The sequence below is a fragment of the Cherax quadricarinatus genome, chromosome 70, assembly GCF_038502225.1.
Source record: "Cherax quadricarinatus isolate ZL_2023a chromosome 70, ASM3850222v1, whole genome shotgun sequence".
NCBI classification, from domain to species: domain Eukaryota; kingdom Metazoa; phylum Arthropoda; class Malacostraca; order Decapoda; family Parastacidae; genus Cherax; species Cherax quadricarinatus.
The window spans coordinates 15,633,142-15,646,841 of record NC_091361.1 but is presented as its reverse complement, the minus strand read 5'-3'; the positions used below and the strand labels follow the sequence as shown (position 1 = coordinate 15,646,841).

General features: G+C 39.8%; 1 protein-coding gene across 1 annotated transcript; it reads left to right on the top strand.

Annotated features, from left to right (window-relative positions):
* Positions 1–4,537: 4,537 nt before the first annotated feature.
* On the top strand, positions 4,538–5,815 carry LOC128684506 (uncharacterized). The gene is made up of 2 exons (XM_053770730.2): positions 4,538–4,802; positions 5,172–5,815. Exons 1-2 carry the CDS (start codon positions 4,791–4,793, stop codon positions 5,625–5,627), a joined length of 468 nt encoding a protein of 155 aa, XP_053626705.1. The 5' UTR covers positions 4,538–4,790; the 3' UTR covers positions 5,628–5,815.
* The last annotated feature ends 7,885 nt before the right edge of the window (positions 5,816–13,700 follow it).

Below are 13,700 nucleotides of genomic sequence, written 5' to 3'. Positions count from 1 at the left end.
TTGAACAAAGCCTTTTTGAAACTCGGAGCCTCCAAAAGGTTGGTTCTTGGTTACCATATCCACCAGATTATGTTTCTTGTTGATGCCAGTAGTAAACTTGAGCCCTAGGCTAAGGGCTTCTGTCTCGGTGACGGTTAGTGTATAGGAAGATAAGTTATTTATGATTTCTGGTCGTCCCATTTCGCTCCATTTGCTGTGGGAGCACAGGTCTTGTAGTTTTGGTGATAGCTTCAATTTCTGTTGGATGTTGGCAGTGGTAATTTGGCTGAGTATATATTCTGCAGTTCTTCTGTCAGGAGTAGGAAGTGAAGCACGAATCTGAGCGGCACGTAATGAGGTCTCCTTCTGAGCATGTCGCAGTTCATCAGAGCTTTCTCTAAGGTAGGCGTAAACAGCAGGAGAGAAAGGGTGTCTAGATGTGGTCAGTTGTCGAGGAGTGGACCGTGGTACCACCATCTCGGCAAGACAGTCTTCTAGGAAGATGTGTCGGTTCCGAAGACTATTAGCTTTGAGTAGGAGAGAAAGGTATTCTCTGTATGCTATGTCCATAGTGTGTTGCAGTGTCAGACGAGATGGTATAAACCTTATAAACTGTGCAGATCTCCCGACAGTGAAAAACTTCTCTTCAAAGTGTATAGAAAACCTACCAACAAGGACGATCTTATACACTTTTATTCACACCAAGACACCCGCACTAAGAGAGGAGTCCTCATTAGCTTCTTCTTGAGAGCTCTTCGCATCTCCAGCCCTTGTTTTCTAGAAGAAGAATGCACTTACATAACACAAGCCTTTACACGTCTTCAGTTCCCATCTTTCTTCATCCGAGATAGCAGACTTAAGGCACAAGCTATTCTCAACAAACCGCCCATGGAACAGCCCCCTAAGCAGTTCATAGTACTCCCATGTGGCGATGTTGCCACGAATACTCGCCGGGCACTTGCTATGAGTAACATCAACGTTTCCACCATAAACACATCATCTATCAAAGACCTCACTACGAAACGCAGCAACACACCTCTAACTTCTACAGCAGGCGTCTACACTATCCCCTGTGGGTTCTGTCCCAAGAAATATGTAGGCGAGACAGGCAGAGATCTTGCAGTCCGCTTGAATGAGCATCGAAATGCCTCTAACAGAGACGATGTAAGGTACGCCTGTGTCCTCCACAGAGACTCCACGGGACATTTGATGAACTGGAATGAGGCACAACTCGTTCTCACCGAACCAGACCTCAGATGCCGACGGTGCCTAGAAGCCTCACTAATCGCCGTCACCGACACTATAGAACGCAACACTGGAAACTACAAAATTTCAAAAACATTGGCATACATGATACTTAAGCACCACCAACCCAACAACACAGGAGTCACATGATTTCATCGTCTACCCGTCCTCATCATAGGCAGAGGATGTTTTGATAAGGACCTGCCTCGCATGGGCCAGTAGGCCTTCTACAGTGTTCCTCCATTCTTATGTTCTTATGGCATTCCACAGGTCACGTGCGTCACACCTCACTCTCCGCCTGTATATATAATCCCTTTCTACCTCTGTATGTTAGAAGTGATCAAGGTCCCAGGACCGAAACGTTTTCTAATAAATATGTCATAGTGTTTGCTTACGTGTCTTTCTAAACCAACTTGTCGGTATTTATTACCAAGGTTTATACCATATATATATATATCTATATATATATATATATATATATATATATATATATATATATATATATATATATATATATATATATATATATATATATATATATATATATTTATTTTATTTATTTATTTACAAACATTATCTCTTAGTCCACAGCAGGACTCGAACCTGCAAACTCGGCATCAGAGTACACAGTACTTCATCCACAACGCTAGACTCCAAATTGTTCACTGCTTTTGGCGGGATTTGATCAAATAACTTTGAAGTCTCCTTGTTGCTGAGGTCTGTACGTTGCATATGCTAGTAAAAAGTTCTAGGGTTCATGTATAACCTATAGAATGTTTCCAGGTGATTAGATAAAGTAACATCGATGAACTGGGCACGTATACTTTCGCGAAAGCATCCGGCAACATCCTTGACTTTTACTGTCTCGTCACATCCATGAAGTATAACCGGCAGTTCCAGTAAAATTTAGCTATATCATGTCATCCTAAATTACCTCAACAACGGGGATGATATAAGGGCGATGAATGCTCACGAGACTTAAATACTGTAGTCAGGTGAGGCGAAGCAGGAGAAGGCGGGGTCATAGTGGTACCATCCACTAGTCGAAGTAGGTCTTCGTCCTAAGGTTGGACAAGTTGTGAAGAATTAATTCTGTGTATCAAGATCCCATGATGATGCAGTGCCTGACATATGGGAATCTTTATTTAGGAAACGTTTCGCCACACAGTGGCTTCATCAGTCCAATACAAAGCAGAAGGGTGTAAGGAGAGGAGGAGTTTGAGGTAATCAGTCCCTCAGCCTGGAGACGAAGACCTACTTCGACTAGTGGATGGTACCACTATGACCCCGCCTTCTCCTGCTTCGCCTCACCTGACTACAGTATATAAGCCACGTCTACGGCCCTGTGCTGTACATTCTTCACGAGACTGTCTGAGTTCTCCAACATTGGTAATGAAGCCATTAATGCTGGCACACAGGATGTTGATAGACTGACTCCTCATATTTTTGTTCAGCTTAATTAAATAGGTGTGTAAGGCAACTAACTATCCTTGAGATAGGATACCGGGGTAGCCACTGGAACGTAGCTCTGTGATCTTGAACAGGCATAAAACAACCTGCTGTGTTGTGGCAAGAGTAGCTGGGTGGGTGACTTGTGGGTTCACTAGTTCTGAGATCCTTTTATTTCGTTCATAGAATAAACCTCTAAAGAACTGGTGATTCATGCTGTCAAGTTTCTATTCTTTCCGACAGTTTTCTTCTTTATGTCCCATCTAGTGACATCAATAGCACCTGATATCTCCCAGACAGCTGTCAGGGGTGCACCCCCTCCGGTGATAGCAGGAACAATGCTTAGATGCCTGGGAGGTTGGTCTCCAATTTGTTGCTGACTCGGCAACTGATTTCTCTACAGCTGATAAGACTGATGATTATTTGCCTGGTGACCATCTTCTTAGGGTTGTGTTGGCGGGAGGTGAGATGATTGTGGGTGGTTACCTCTTTTTCTTCCACGTTATGGTCAGATATATCTCTGCTGATCGTTGTTTGGCCCGTCAGTGTCGGTCAGCCGATTGTTAATAATAATAATAATAATAATAATAATAATAATAATAATAATAATATCTTTATTTACTACTAGTACATGTACAAGGTATACAGGCCTAGCTGATATCAATGACATACCACTATACAGAAAACCCCTTGTTATGCTGAACATTTCGGGCAAATTAGGTTAGCTGTGTCCCAGGATGCGACCCACACTAGTCGACTAACACCCAGGTACCCATTTTACACTGATGAGTGAATAGGGACAACAGGTGTCTTATGGAAACACGTCCCTAATGTTTTCCAGCTGTACCGGAGAAGATTCGAACCCCGGACTTCAGTGTGTGAGGTGAGTGCGCTAGCGATCGAGCTACGGGACACAACATCAATCACTTGTGGAGAAGAACTTGCGGGGCTGGCAGATGGAGCGCTGATGTCAGGTGTACTGGTAGGTGTTGGAACAATGATGTCAGGTTTACTATTAGTTGTAGGAGTGGAGTTGGCACATCCAAGACTTGCTTCGTTGTTGGGTAATGGAACTGTTCCCTCTGCGGCGGCCTAAGAAGTTGTAACGGAATTTTCAGGTACAGTGGTTTGAGCTCTACCTGTAGAGCTCTTGTGCTAACAGATTCTCCCCAGTGTTTTTCACTGTTGTGAGTAGGGTTTCGACACCTAAGTGAGGAGTCATTCACGACACTGTGCACCGTGTACGTCAGGCCCATACCGGAGTATACAGCACCGGTATGGAACCCACACCTGGTCAAGCTCGTCAAGATTTAGAAAAAGTGCAAATGTTTGCAATAAGACTAGTCCAGGAGCTAAGGGGTAGGTCCTATGAGAGGGTGAGGAGAGACAGGAGGGTGAGGGCAGGATATGATAACGACCGATGGAATATTGAGAAGAACTGACAAGGTGGACAGGAGAGAATTTTTCCGAGATGGGACACAACAACAATGGTACACAACTGGAAGTTGAAAACTCAGTCATAGGGATATTAGGATGTATTTCTTTAGTCTTGGAGTTGTCAGAAAGTAGATCAATATACAGAGTAAAGTAGTGCTGGAAGCCGGATCAATATATAGCTTTAAGAATAGGTACGATAAAGCTCATGGAGCAGGGAGAGATTAGACCAAATAGCGACCAGAGAAGAATCGAGACCAGGAGCTGCGAATCGACCCCCGCAATCACAACTGGATGTGCACATATAGGTGAATACAAATAGGTAAGTACACTTGCGATGAATCAGCGTTCCAATTTTTATGTTAACCCAATTACACCGAGAAATGGTTATTTTCATGAGCTTCAGTGGAAATTTTCAGCCAATTTTTAAGCTACGTGTTGATAAGGAAAGTTACCTGTGGTTTGCATGCTCCAGGCACAAAGTCTGTTCATGAAATAACAGTTCCGAGAAACGAGAACATTTACGATGGACTTGCACACATGACCTTGTGGTTGTCAGCGTCGCTCTCTGGAAGACTTTGAGCAAGAGTGCTATATAAGTGACTCCCGCTGGCGCTGCCTTCACACGCCTCACACCGCTGGCGCAGTCTTCACCACACGCCTCACACCGCCACAACAACATTATGCATCTGACTGTGAGTTGTGTAAAAGTGTTATAGTAAGCTCAGTCTTTCATTGATAATGTAAAAAAGAAAATCTGTCTATAAATTAATGTTTTGTGTAAATGGAACTTGTAAATAACAGTGACACACATCTTCAAGTCTCAGGTGTTCATTTTCCCGAAAACCAGTGAGCTGATTATTTATGATAATGATAATAATAATAATAATCTATTATCATTATTTTTATTACTATTAAGAGGTTTAGCAAAGTTTATTATAATTACTAAAAAACTGATATGCAACTATTGCTACCATTTGCTAATAATAATAATAATAATAATAATAATAATAATAATAATAATAATAATAATAATAATAATAATAATAATATTTCTTGTACAGAGCATTGTTGGTGTGTTTGCCTGTGTGGCAACAGTGGTGGCCCAGTACTACCCCGACAACACTTACCTGTACCCCGAGAAGAGCCAAGTTACAAACAAGGGGTACCAGCAGTACCAAGCCCCGGGGGTCCTGGAGCCAGGCTACGGACAATCCGGCTCAAACGACAGAAACGTGGCCGCCATTCTCCAGGAAGTGGGTGACTTCTTCAAGCTGGTGGGGAATGGTCGCTCTGACGACCCAGAACGAAACAGCCAGGTGATGTCGGCGTTCGTGCCGTTTACCCGCAAGATTCTGGAGGCTGCAGCTGGAGTTGATGGCGCCAACGTCAGCAAAGAGAACCTGAAGAAGCTAAATGATGCCGAGGCTGTCATGCCCTCCGTCTTCACTTTCTTAGACAGTCTGAGGAGCATTAATTATGGAAACAACAAAGATTATCAGCAAAGTTATGGTCAATAATAAACAAGAACTGTCAACTAAAGTCTAACCTTCCGTTAATATAATTATGTTTATTGATACAGAAATCATAAAATTTATCAGAAACTTCTAGTGGACGATATTTCATGGTTATTCACACTCGAACAAAAAAAAAATAACTAATTATTATTAGCTACACTGAGCAATATGTAATAAAATAATTAAAATAAGTTAGTTTTTGTTTCCCAAGAATAACTAGAGGAAAACGAATCACGTGAGGCAGCTGCGTTATGTGTCTGCCAGTTAGTAACGTAATAATTATCCAAGGAAATTGTTCATATTTAAGGATTAGATGTTATACTGATTTCTAATGAAATATTTGGGTGAAATTTATAGAATGTTTTGCTAAATGACATACCAGATATCCTCACTTACACCAGGTGTATTGTCGCGTCTTCTTAAAGAAAAATGGGACGTCACCGGATTTTCTCGTTTTACTCGTTAACCGTTGTCTTTGGAATATGATAAAATAAGAACACTCACATTCCTCTCATTCTTCTTGTTCATTACCTTTGACCTACGCCATATTTTAATCATTTTTTTTAAGTTACAATGGTTAAATATAGGAAGATCATGAATGCTTTTTTTGTAGGATATTATTGGGGACTGATGCTACAAAACACATCAAAATGACAGCTAATCATAGACAAAGTGAAATAACTTAATCAGTGAAAACAAATGTACTGAAAATGGAAGATTGTATTTTATGTGACGGATGATCAACACTAATAAAGTGAAATTCGAAGGTGTAGAAAAGGGAATCATTATCATGATAAACAGAAGAACTCAGTCCTTGAAGGAAACTTCACAGACTGTGTAGTGTCAGTGTTGGTATTACTACACTGTCAGTGTTGGTATTACTACACTGTCAGTATTGGTATTACTACACTGTCAGTATTGGTATTACTACACTGCCAGTGTTGGTATTACTACACTGTCAGTGTTGGTATTACTACACTGTCAGTGTTGGTATTACTACACTGTCAGTGTTGGTATTACTACACTGTCAGTGTTGGTATTACTACACTGTCAGTGTTGGTATTACTACACTGCCAGTGTTGGTATTACTACACTGTCAGTGTTGGTATTGCTACACTGTCAGTGTTGGTATTACTACACTGCCAGTGTTGGTATTGCTACACTGTCAGTGTTGGTATTACTACACTGTCAATATTGGTATTACTACACTGTCAGTGTTGGTATTGCTTCACTGTCAGTTGTGGTATTACTACATTGTCAGTGTTGGTATTACTACACTGTCAGTGTTGGTATTACTACACTGTCAGTGTTGGTATTACCCTGTCAGTGTTGGTATTACTACACTGTCAGTGGTGGTATTACTACACTGTCAGTGTTGGTATTACTACACTGTTAGTGTTTGTATTACTACACTGTCAGTGTTGGTATTACTACACTGTCAGTGGTGGTATTACTACACTGTTAGTGTTTGTATTACTACACTGTCAGTGGTGGTATTACTACACTGTCAGTGGTGGTATTACTACACTGTTAGTGTTGGTATTACTACACTGTCAGTGGTGGTATTACTACACTGTCAGTGTTGGTATTACTACACTGTTAGTGTTGGTATTACTACACTGTCAGTGGTGGTATTACTACACTGTCAGTGGTGGTATTACTACACTGTTAGTGTTGGTATTACTACACTGTCAGTGGTGGTATTACTACACTGTCAGTGGTGGTATTACTACACTGTCAGTGGTGGTATTACTACACTGTTAGTGTTGGTATTACTACACTGTCAGTGGTGGTATTACTACACTGTCAGTGTTGGTATTACTACACTGTCAGTGGTGGTATTACTACACTGTTAGTGTTTGTATTACTACACTGTCAGTGGTGGTATTACTACACTGTCAGTGGTGGTATTACTACACTGTTAGTGTTGGTATTACTACACTGTCAGTGGTGGTATTACTACACTGTCAGTGTTGGTATTACTACACTGTCAGTGGTGGTATTACTACACTGTTAGTGTTTGTATTACTACACTGTCAGTGGTGGTATTACTACACTGTCAGTGGTGGTATTACTACACTGTCAGTGGTGGTATTACTACACTGTCAGTGTTGGTATTACTACACTGTCAGTGGTGGTATTACTACACTGTCAGTGTTGATATTACTACACTGTCAGTGTTGGTATTACTACACTGTTAGTGTTTGTATTACTACACTGTCAGTGTTGGTATTACTACACTGTCAGTGTTGGTATTACTACACTGTCAGTGTTGGTGTTACTACACTGTTAGTGTTTGTATTGCTACACTGTCAGTGGCGGTATTACTACACTGTCAGTGGTGGTATTACTACACTGTCAGTGGTGGTATTACTACACTGTCAGTGGTGGTATTACTACACTGTCAGTGGTGGTATTACTACACTGTCAGTGGTGGTATTACTTCACTGTCAGTGTTGGTATTACTACACTGTCAGTGGTGGTATTACTTCACTGCCAGTGGTGGTATTACTTCACTGTCAGTGGTGGTATTACTACACTGTCAGTGGTGGTATTACTACACTGTCAGTGGTGGTATTACTACACTGTCAGTGGTGGTATTACTACACTGTCAGTGGTGGTATTACTACACTGTCAGTGGTGGTATTACTACACTGTTAGTGTTGGTATTACTTCACTGTCAGTGGTGGTATTACTACACTGTCAGTGGTGGTATTACTTCACTGTCAGTGGTGGTATTACTACACTGTCAGTGGTGGTATTACTTCACTGTCAGTGGTGGTATTACTACACTGTCAGTGGTGGTATTACTTCACTGTCAGTGGTGGTATTACTACACTGTCAGTGGTGGTATTACTACACTGTCTGTGGTGGTATTACTACACTGTTCGTGTCGGTATTACTTCACTGTCAGTGGTGGTATTACTACACTGTTAGTGTTGGTATTACTACACTGTCAGTGGTGGTATTACTACACTGTTAGTGTTGGTATTACTACACTGTCAGTGGTGGTATTACTACACTGTTAGTGTTGGTATTACTACACTGTCAGTGGTGGTATTACTACACTGTTAGTGTTGGTATTACTACACTGTCAGTGGTGGTATTACTACACTGTTAGTGTTGGTATTACTACACTGTCAGTGGTGGTATTACTACACTGTTAGTGTTGGTATTACTTCACTGTCAGTGGTGGTATTACTATAATGCTAAAGCTAGTGAAACTTTAGAGGATGCAAAACTGACTGTAGAAATAGAGACAAACTGGATGAGTACATTACTGTAGGGAGGAATATGCAAGGAAAGACACAAATAAAGATTGGACTACACTAAAGGGAAAATATAATCTGCAATCCTGGCATTTAGCTCAAAACTGTTTTTTTACATATTGAGAAATGCAATACAATCTCTGAAGAGCAGCTTGTACATAGAAGGTTAAAAAGTTGGGGAGTTTGGAATTTAAGGAATTTAAGTATCAGATCATTTGAAGCGAAACGGCAGTACTTGAGAGAAAAGTTGTCGAACGTAAGGCTTGTTTAGCTGTGTAGCTAAAGCTATATGTCCCCAAAACTGTATATCATCTTGCTTGAGGAGCATAACAGTAAATGAAGAAAAGGCAAGAGGACGACCACTAACAAAATATCTAAGTTGAGTATTTGCCGGACTGTGTTCTCTCAGGAGAGTCCTGACTGCAAATTTTCTTTAAATAGGTTTATGTAGAACATGGAGGAAAATATACCAACAGACGGAAATATGATAACAATATAATCGTTTCTGATGCTGCCCATAAATTTGATGTAATCTGTCTCCGTGGTACCAGAGACGCAGTTCTCACTCCTGGTGTGATTCATAATTCACATGAAAATGACGGAGAAAGTCAAATAATTGTTGTGTAAGCAGCCGTTGTTATAAGAGAAAATATAAGATCACTGGTGTGACACTGAAGAGAATCCACCACTAGAAAACCATACGAATTATATAAGAAAATTTATTCTTCTGGCTATTCAAGTATTTTTGAAATATGTTATCGAAAAGAGAAAAATAGTAGGCGCAGAAAATATTTTGGCCTCAGGTCCTGGTCTGTTTTGTTGCACATTCATATCGATCATAAAGTGAACATTTAACGAAAATTTTAATCTTTGGTGTCGGATATTTAGTCAAAATTTTAAGTTCGTGCCTCATTTAAATGAAATAATTTTATATAAAGCCTTTGATATTAGGTAGAAGACCTAAGAAATTATACAAGAAGGATTTTCCGTTTATTTTTTGTTTTGAACAACGACTAACGTACGAAGTGTTGATAAATAACTATAACAAGTTTCAATGAATGAGAGATAATGCATCATTTCTTCAAAATCGATAAGAATTGATACAATACAAAGGCATAAATCTATCTATTCTTTATAAAGTTCATTACTTCTGTTAACTAAATTTCAGTAGAGAAGCGACTGAATGTTAAATCTTTGAAAAAGATCTTGACGCCTCGCGCCCATCGTCAGAAAAAAAATGATTTTGAGTACAAATGACAAATGGATTTCTTAGAAATGACTGCATATGCCCATCTTCCTTACTTGAATGGGTTTATAGAGATAATCACTCGACGTTTTTTAAATTACACATCGCTAGTAAATACTTCTTAATCTTTGTCAACTTGCTGGCCAGTAGTTACGATAAACACAAGATAACATTTTTGCATCTAAATAGAAGTTACTTTGCTACTTTCGTCCAGCCTTTAATGACAAGGGCTAAGGAGATTATATTTTCTTCTTTGATCCTATATAATGTAATAGAGATACTTGCATGTTAATAAGTGTTGATATGTTTTATGAGTGGAATAGAGCACTTCAAGGTAAGTAGAGACTTGATGCTAATTGATGCTGACAGGTTATAACGTTGCCAGGTGACACTCCTACTTCACTTTCACACGTGTCCTTAGACGTACACGAGTTGCCTCGCTCCCACTACAGTTTACCTGGAGAAGGTTTCGGGGCTCAACGCCCCCGCGGCTCGGTCTGAGACCAGGCCTCATCGTGGATCAGGGTTTGATCAACCAAGCTGTTACTGCTGGCCGCACGCAAGCTGACGTACGAACCACAGCCCGGTTAGTCAGGTACTGACTTTAGGTGCCTGTCCAGTGCCTTCTTAAAGACAGCCAGGGGTCTACTGGTAATCCCCCTTTATGTATGCTGGGAGGCAGTTGAACAGTCTTGGGCCCCTGACACTTATTGTGCTGTTTCTCAAGCGACACACTTACCGACACAACTTACCGATGATTTTATTGGAAAGGCCGGAAATTTCGGCTTCCCCCCCCCCCGAAAAAAAAATACAGAAATGCGTCAAGCATCGAAAACAATTTCACTCAGTGTTTCACTGTATTTTTTTTTAAAGGTGTTTAAAAAGTTTTAGTAATAAATTGTTAAAGTAGAATGGGGTTCCACTGCTAAGCTATTGGTGCATTATATCAACACTGTTTACCTTACTCACCCAACACCTGGTGGTTAACGCTCTCGCTTCACACGGTGAGGGCCTGGGTTCGATTCCTAGCCAGAGTAGAAACATTGGACGTGTTTCTTTCCACCTGTTGTCTATGTTCCCCATCAGTAAAATGGGTACCTGGGTGTTAGTCGACTTGTGTGGGTCGCATCCTGGGACACTGACCTAAGGAGGCCTGGTCACAGACCGGGCCGCGGGGGCGTTGACCCCTGGAACTCTCTCCAGGTAAACTCTCCAGGTAAACACCTACACTTACGAGAGGAACGTTATAGTGACGTTCTAGTCCATCCTCGACTTTTGTCAGTAATGACCCATATGAAGACAGAAACTCAGGAGGCTGATTGATCTTTATATTTCGATTCCCTTCTGGGATCCTCTTCACCTGAAGAGGATCCCAGAAAAGAGTTGAAATATATTAATTAGTTCATCTCCTGAGTTTCTGTCTCCACGTAAGTTATTATTGAATATTGAAAAGAATTCATTTCTTTTTAGTTATTTATCTGGGTATATATGTACAATATTTTATCTGTTGCAAGAAAATTGAAGATAATAATTATGCATTAACTTCACAGAGTAAATATGTTCAGTCAAGAGATTTCTTTATGCAAATATACTTTGAACTGCTACAGTCTTAAGCACTTAGATAACATCTTAGATGAATAAATGTATTTATCGGCAGACCATACTAGATTTATTTTCCAGCCAACACTCTAATAAAATACAAAGAACAGACTGGTTAAATATAAAAAGGCAAAATTCCTGGTATATTTATTTATATATCTTACAAAGTGTACATACAAGAAAATCAGGAGCGAAAAAATATTTCGAACGAGAAGGATCACGAAATCAAGAATCCAATATAAATTTTTCTAGTAAGATTTCTTATTATATTATCTACAAACCTTGATAATCATTATGACTATAATTTTTATTTTGAAAATTATCTCCTGCTATTGATCATATCCATATTTATAACCTTGTTTGTTTTCGTAATTTATGCTCCTCAGACTGTCTAAGAAAGTAATGACCGATGGCATGACAGCCTCGGCATCATTTAATCTCTTCAGATCCTCTTTGCTGACAGTGGCACCATTAACTCTCGCCGCAGCCTCCAGAATCTTGCGTACAAACGGCACGAACGCCAACATCACCTGGTTGTTTCGTTCTGGGTTGTCAGAGCGGCCATTCCCCACCAGCTTGAAGAAGTCACCCACTTCCTGGAGAATGATGGCCACGTTTCTGTTGCTGGAGTCGTGTTGTCCATAATCCGGCTGGTATTGCTGGTACTCCTGGTGACCAACTTCGCTGTTTTGTGGGATCTGGTACGGGTTCTCGCTGTAGTGCTGAGCCATCACTGTTGCCATACAGGCAACATATATATATATATATATATATATATATATATATATATATATATATATATATATATATATATATATATATATATATATATATATATATATATATATATATATATATATATATATATATATATATGTCGTGCTGAATAAGTAAAACTGTTCAATTAGCAAGAACTCATTTAAAATTAAGTTCTTTCTAAAATTTTCTCTAATACGTTTAAAGACATATTTTTTTCATTTACGTTAATATAAAAATTAAAAATTCTGTGCCAAAATATTAGAAAACTTACCTAACCTTGTTATAACAAGCGCAATTTAATTTAGCCTAATCCAACCAAATATATTTTAGATAAGTTTACAATAATTTATTAATAAACAAATACAATGAAATATATTTTTTGTTAGGTTCAGAATGATTTTTTGCGAAATTATTTCATATATAAATTTTCAGTTGTCATATTCGGTAAGATGAGCGTTGCTATTTAAGGCAAAATCCCAAGTTATGTTATGGAGAATTGAATAATAACTCTAGGCCTTTCGTGTTGCAATCAACACATCATCAGGCGCTTGCAAAGTTGCAGAAATGAGTAAGAAATCTCAGTAGATTCATTCCTAGGATTGGAACACGCGCAATCACAAACTGACACCTAAAGTCACTGCTAAATCATGAAACTTTATGAAAATGTCAACTGAACACAACATGACATCCATAGACAATAACTCCAGACACTCTGACATCTAAACACACATAGTGAACTCACCATCAGGTACATGACTATGTAATAGTGTGGGTGGTGCAGTGAAGACTTCACCAGCCGAGGTCTCTTACAGTGTGGGTGGTGCAGTGAAGACTTCACCAGCCGAGGTCTCTTACAGTGTGGGTGGTGCAGTGAAGACTTCACCAGCCGAGGTCTCTTACAGTGTGGGTGGTGCAGTGAAGACTTCACCAGCCGAGGTCTCTTACAGTGTGGGTGGTGCAGTGAAGACTTCACCAGCCGAGGTCTCTTACAGTGTGGGTGGTGCAGTGAAGACTTCACCAGCCGAGGTCTCTTATATACTTCGTGCTGTCAATCTCTCCCTCCGGCGGCGCTCACTATGACAAGGTCGTCCCAGTCATTCACTCTGTCAAAATGATACTATAAATGTCTGTTTTATGTCTCCTTTCTTGGAAAGGAAAGTCTTAATATACAGAGTTAAAATATATATAACGACTACATAACAT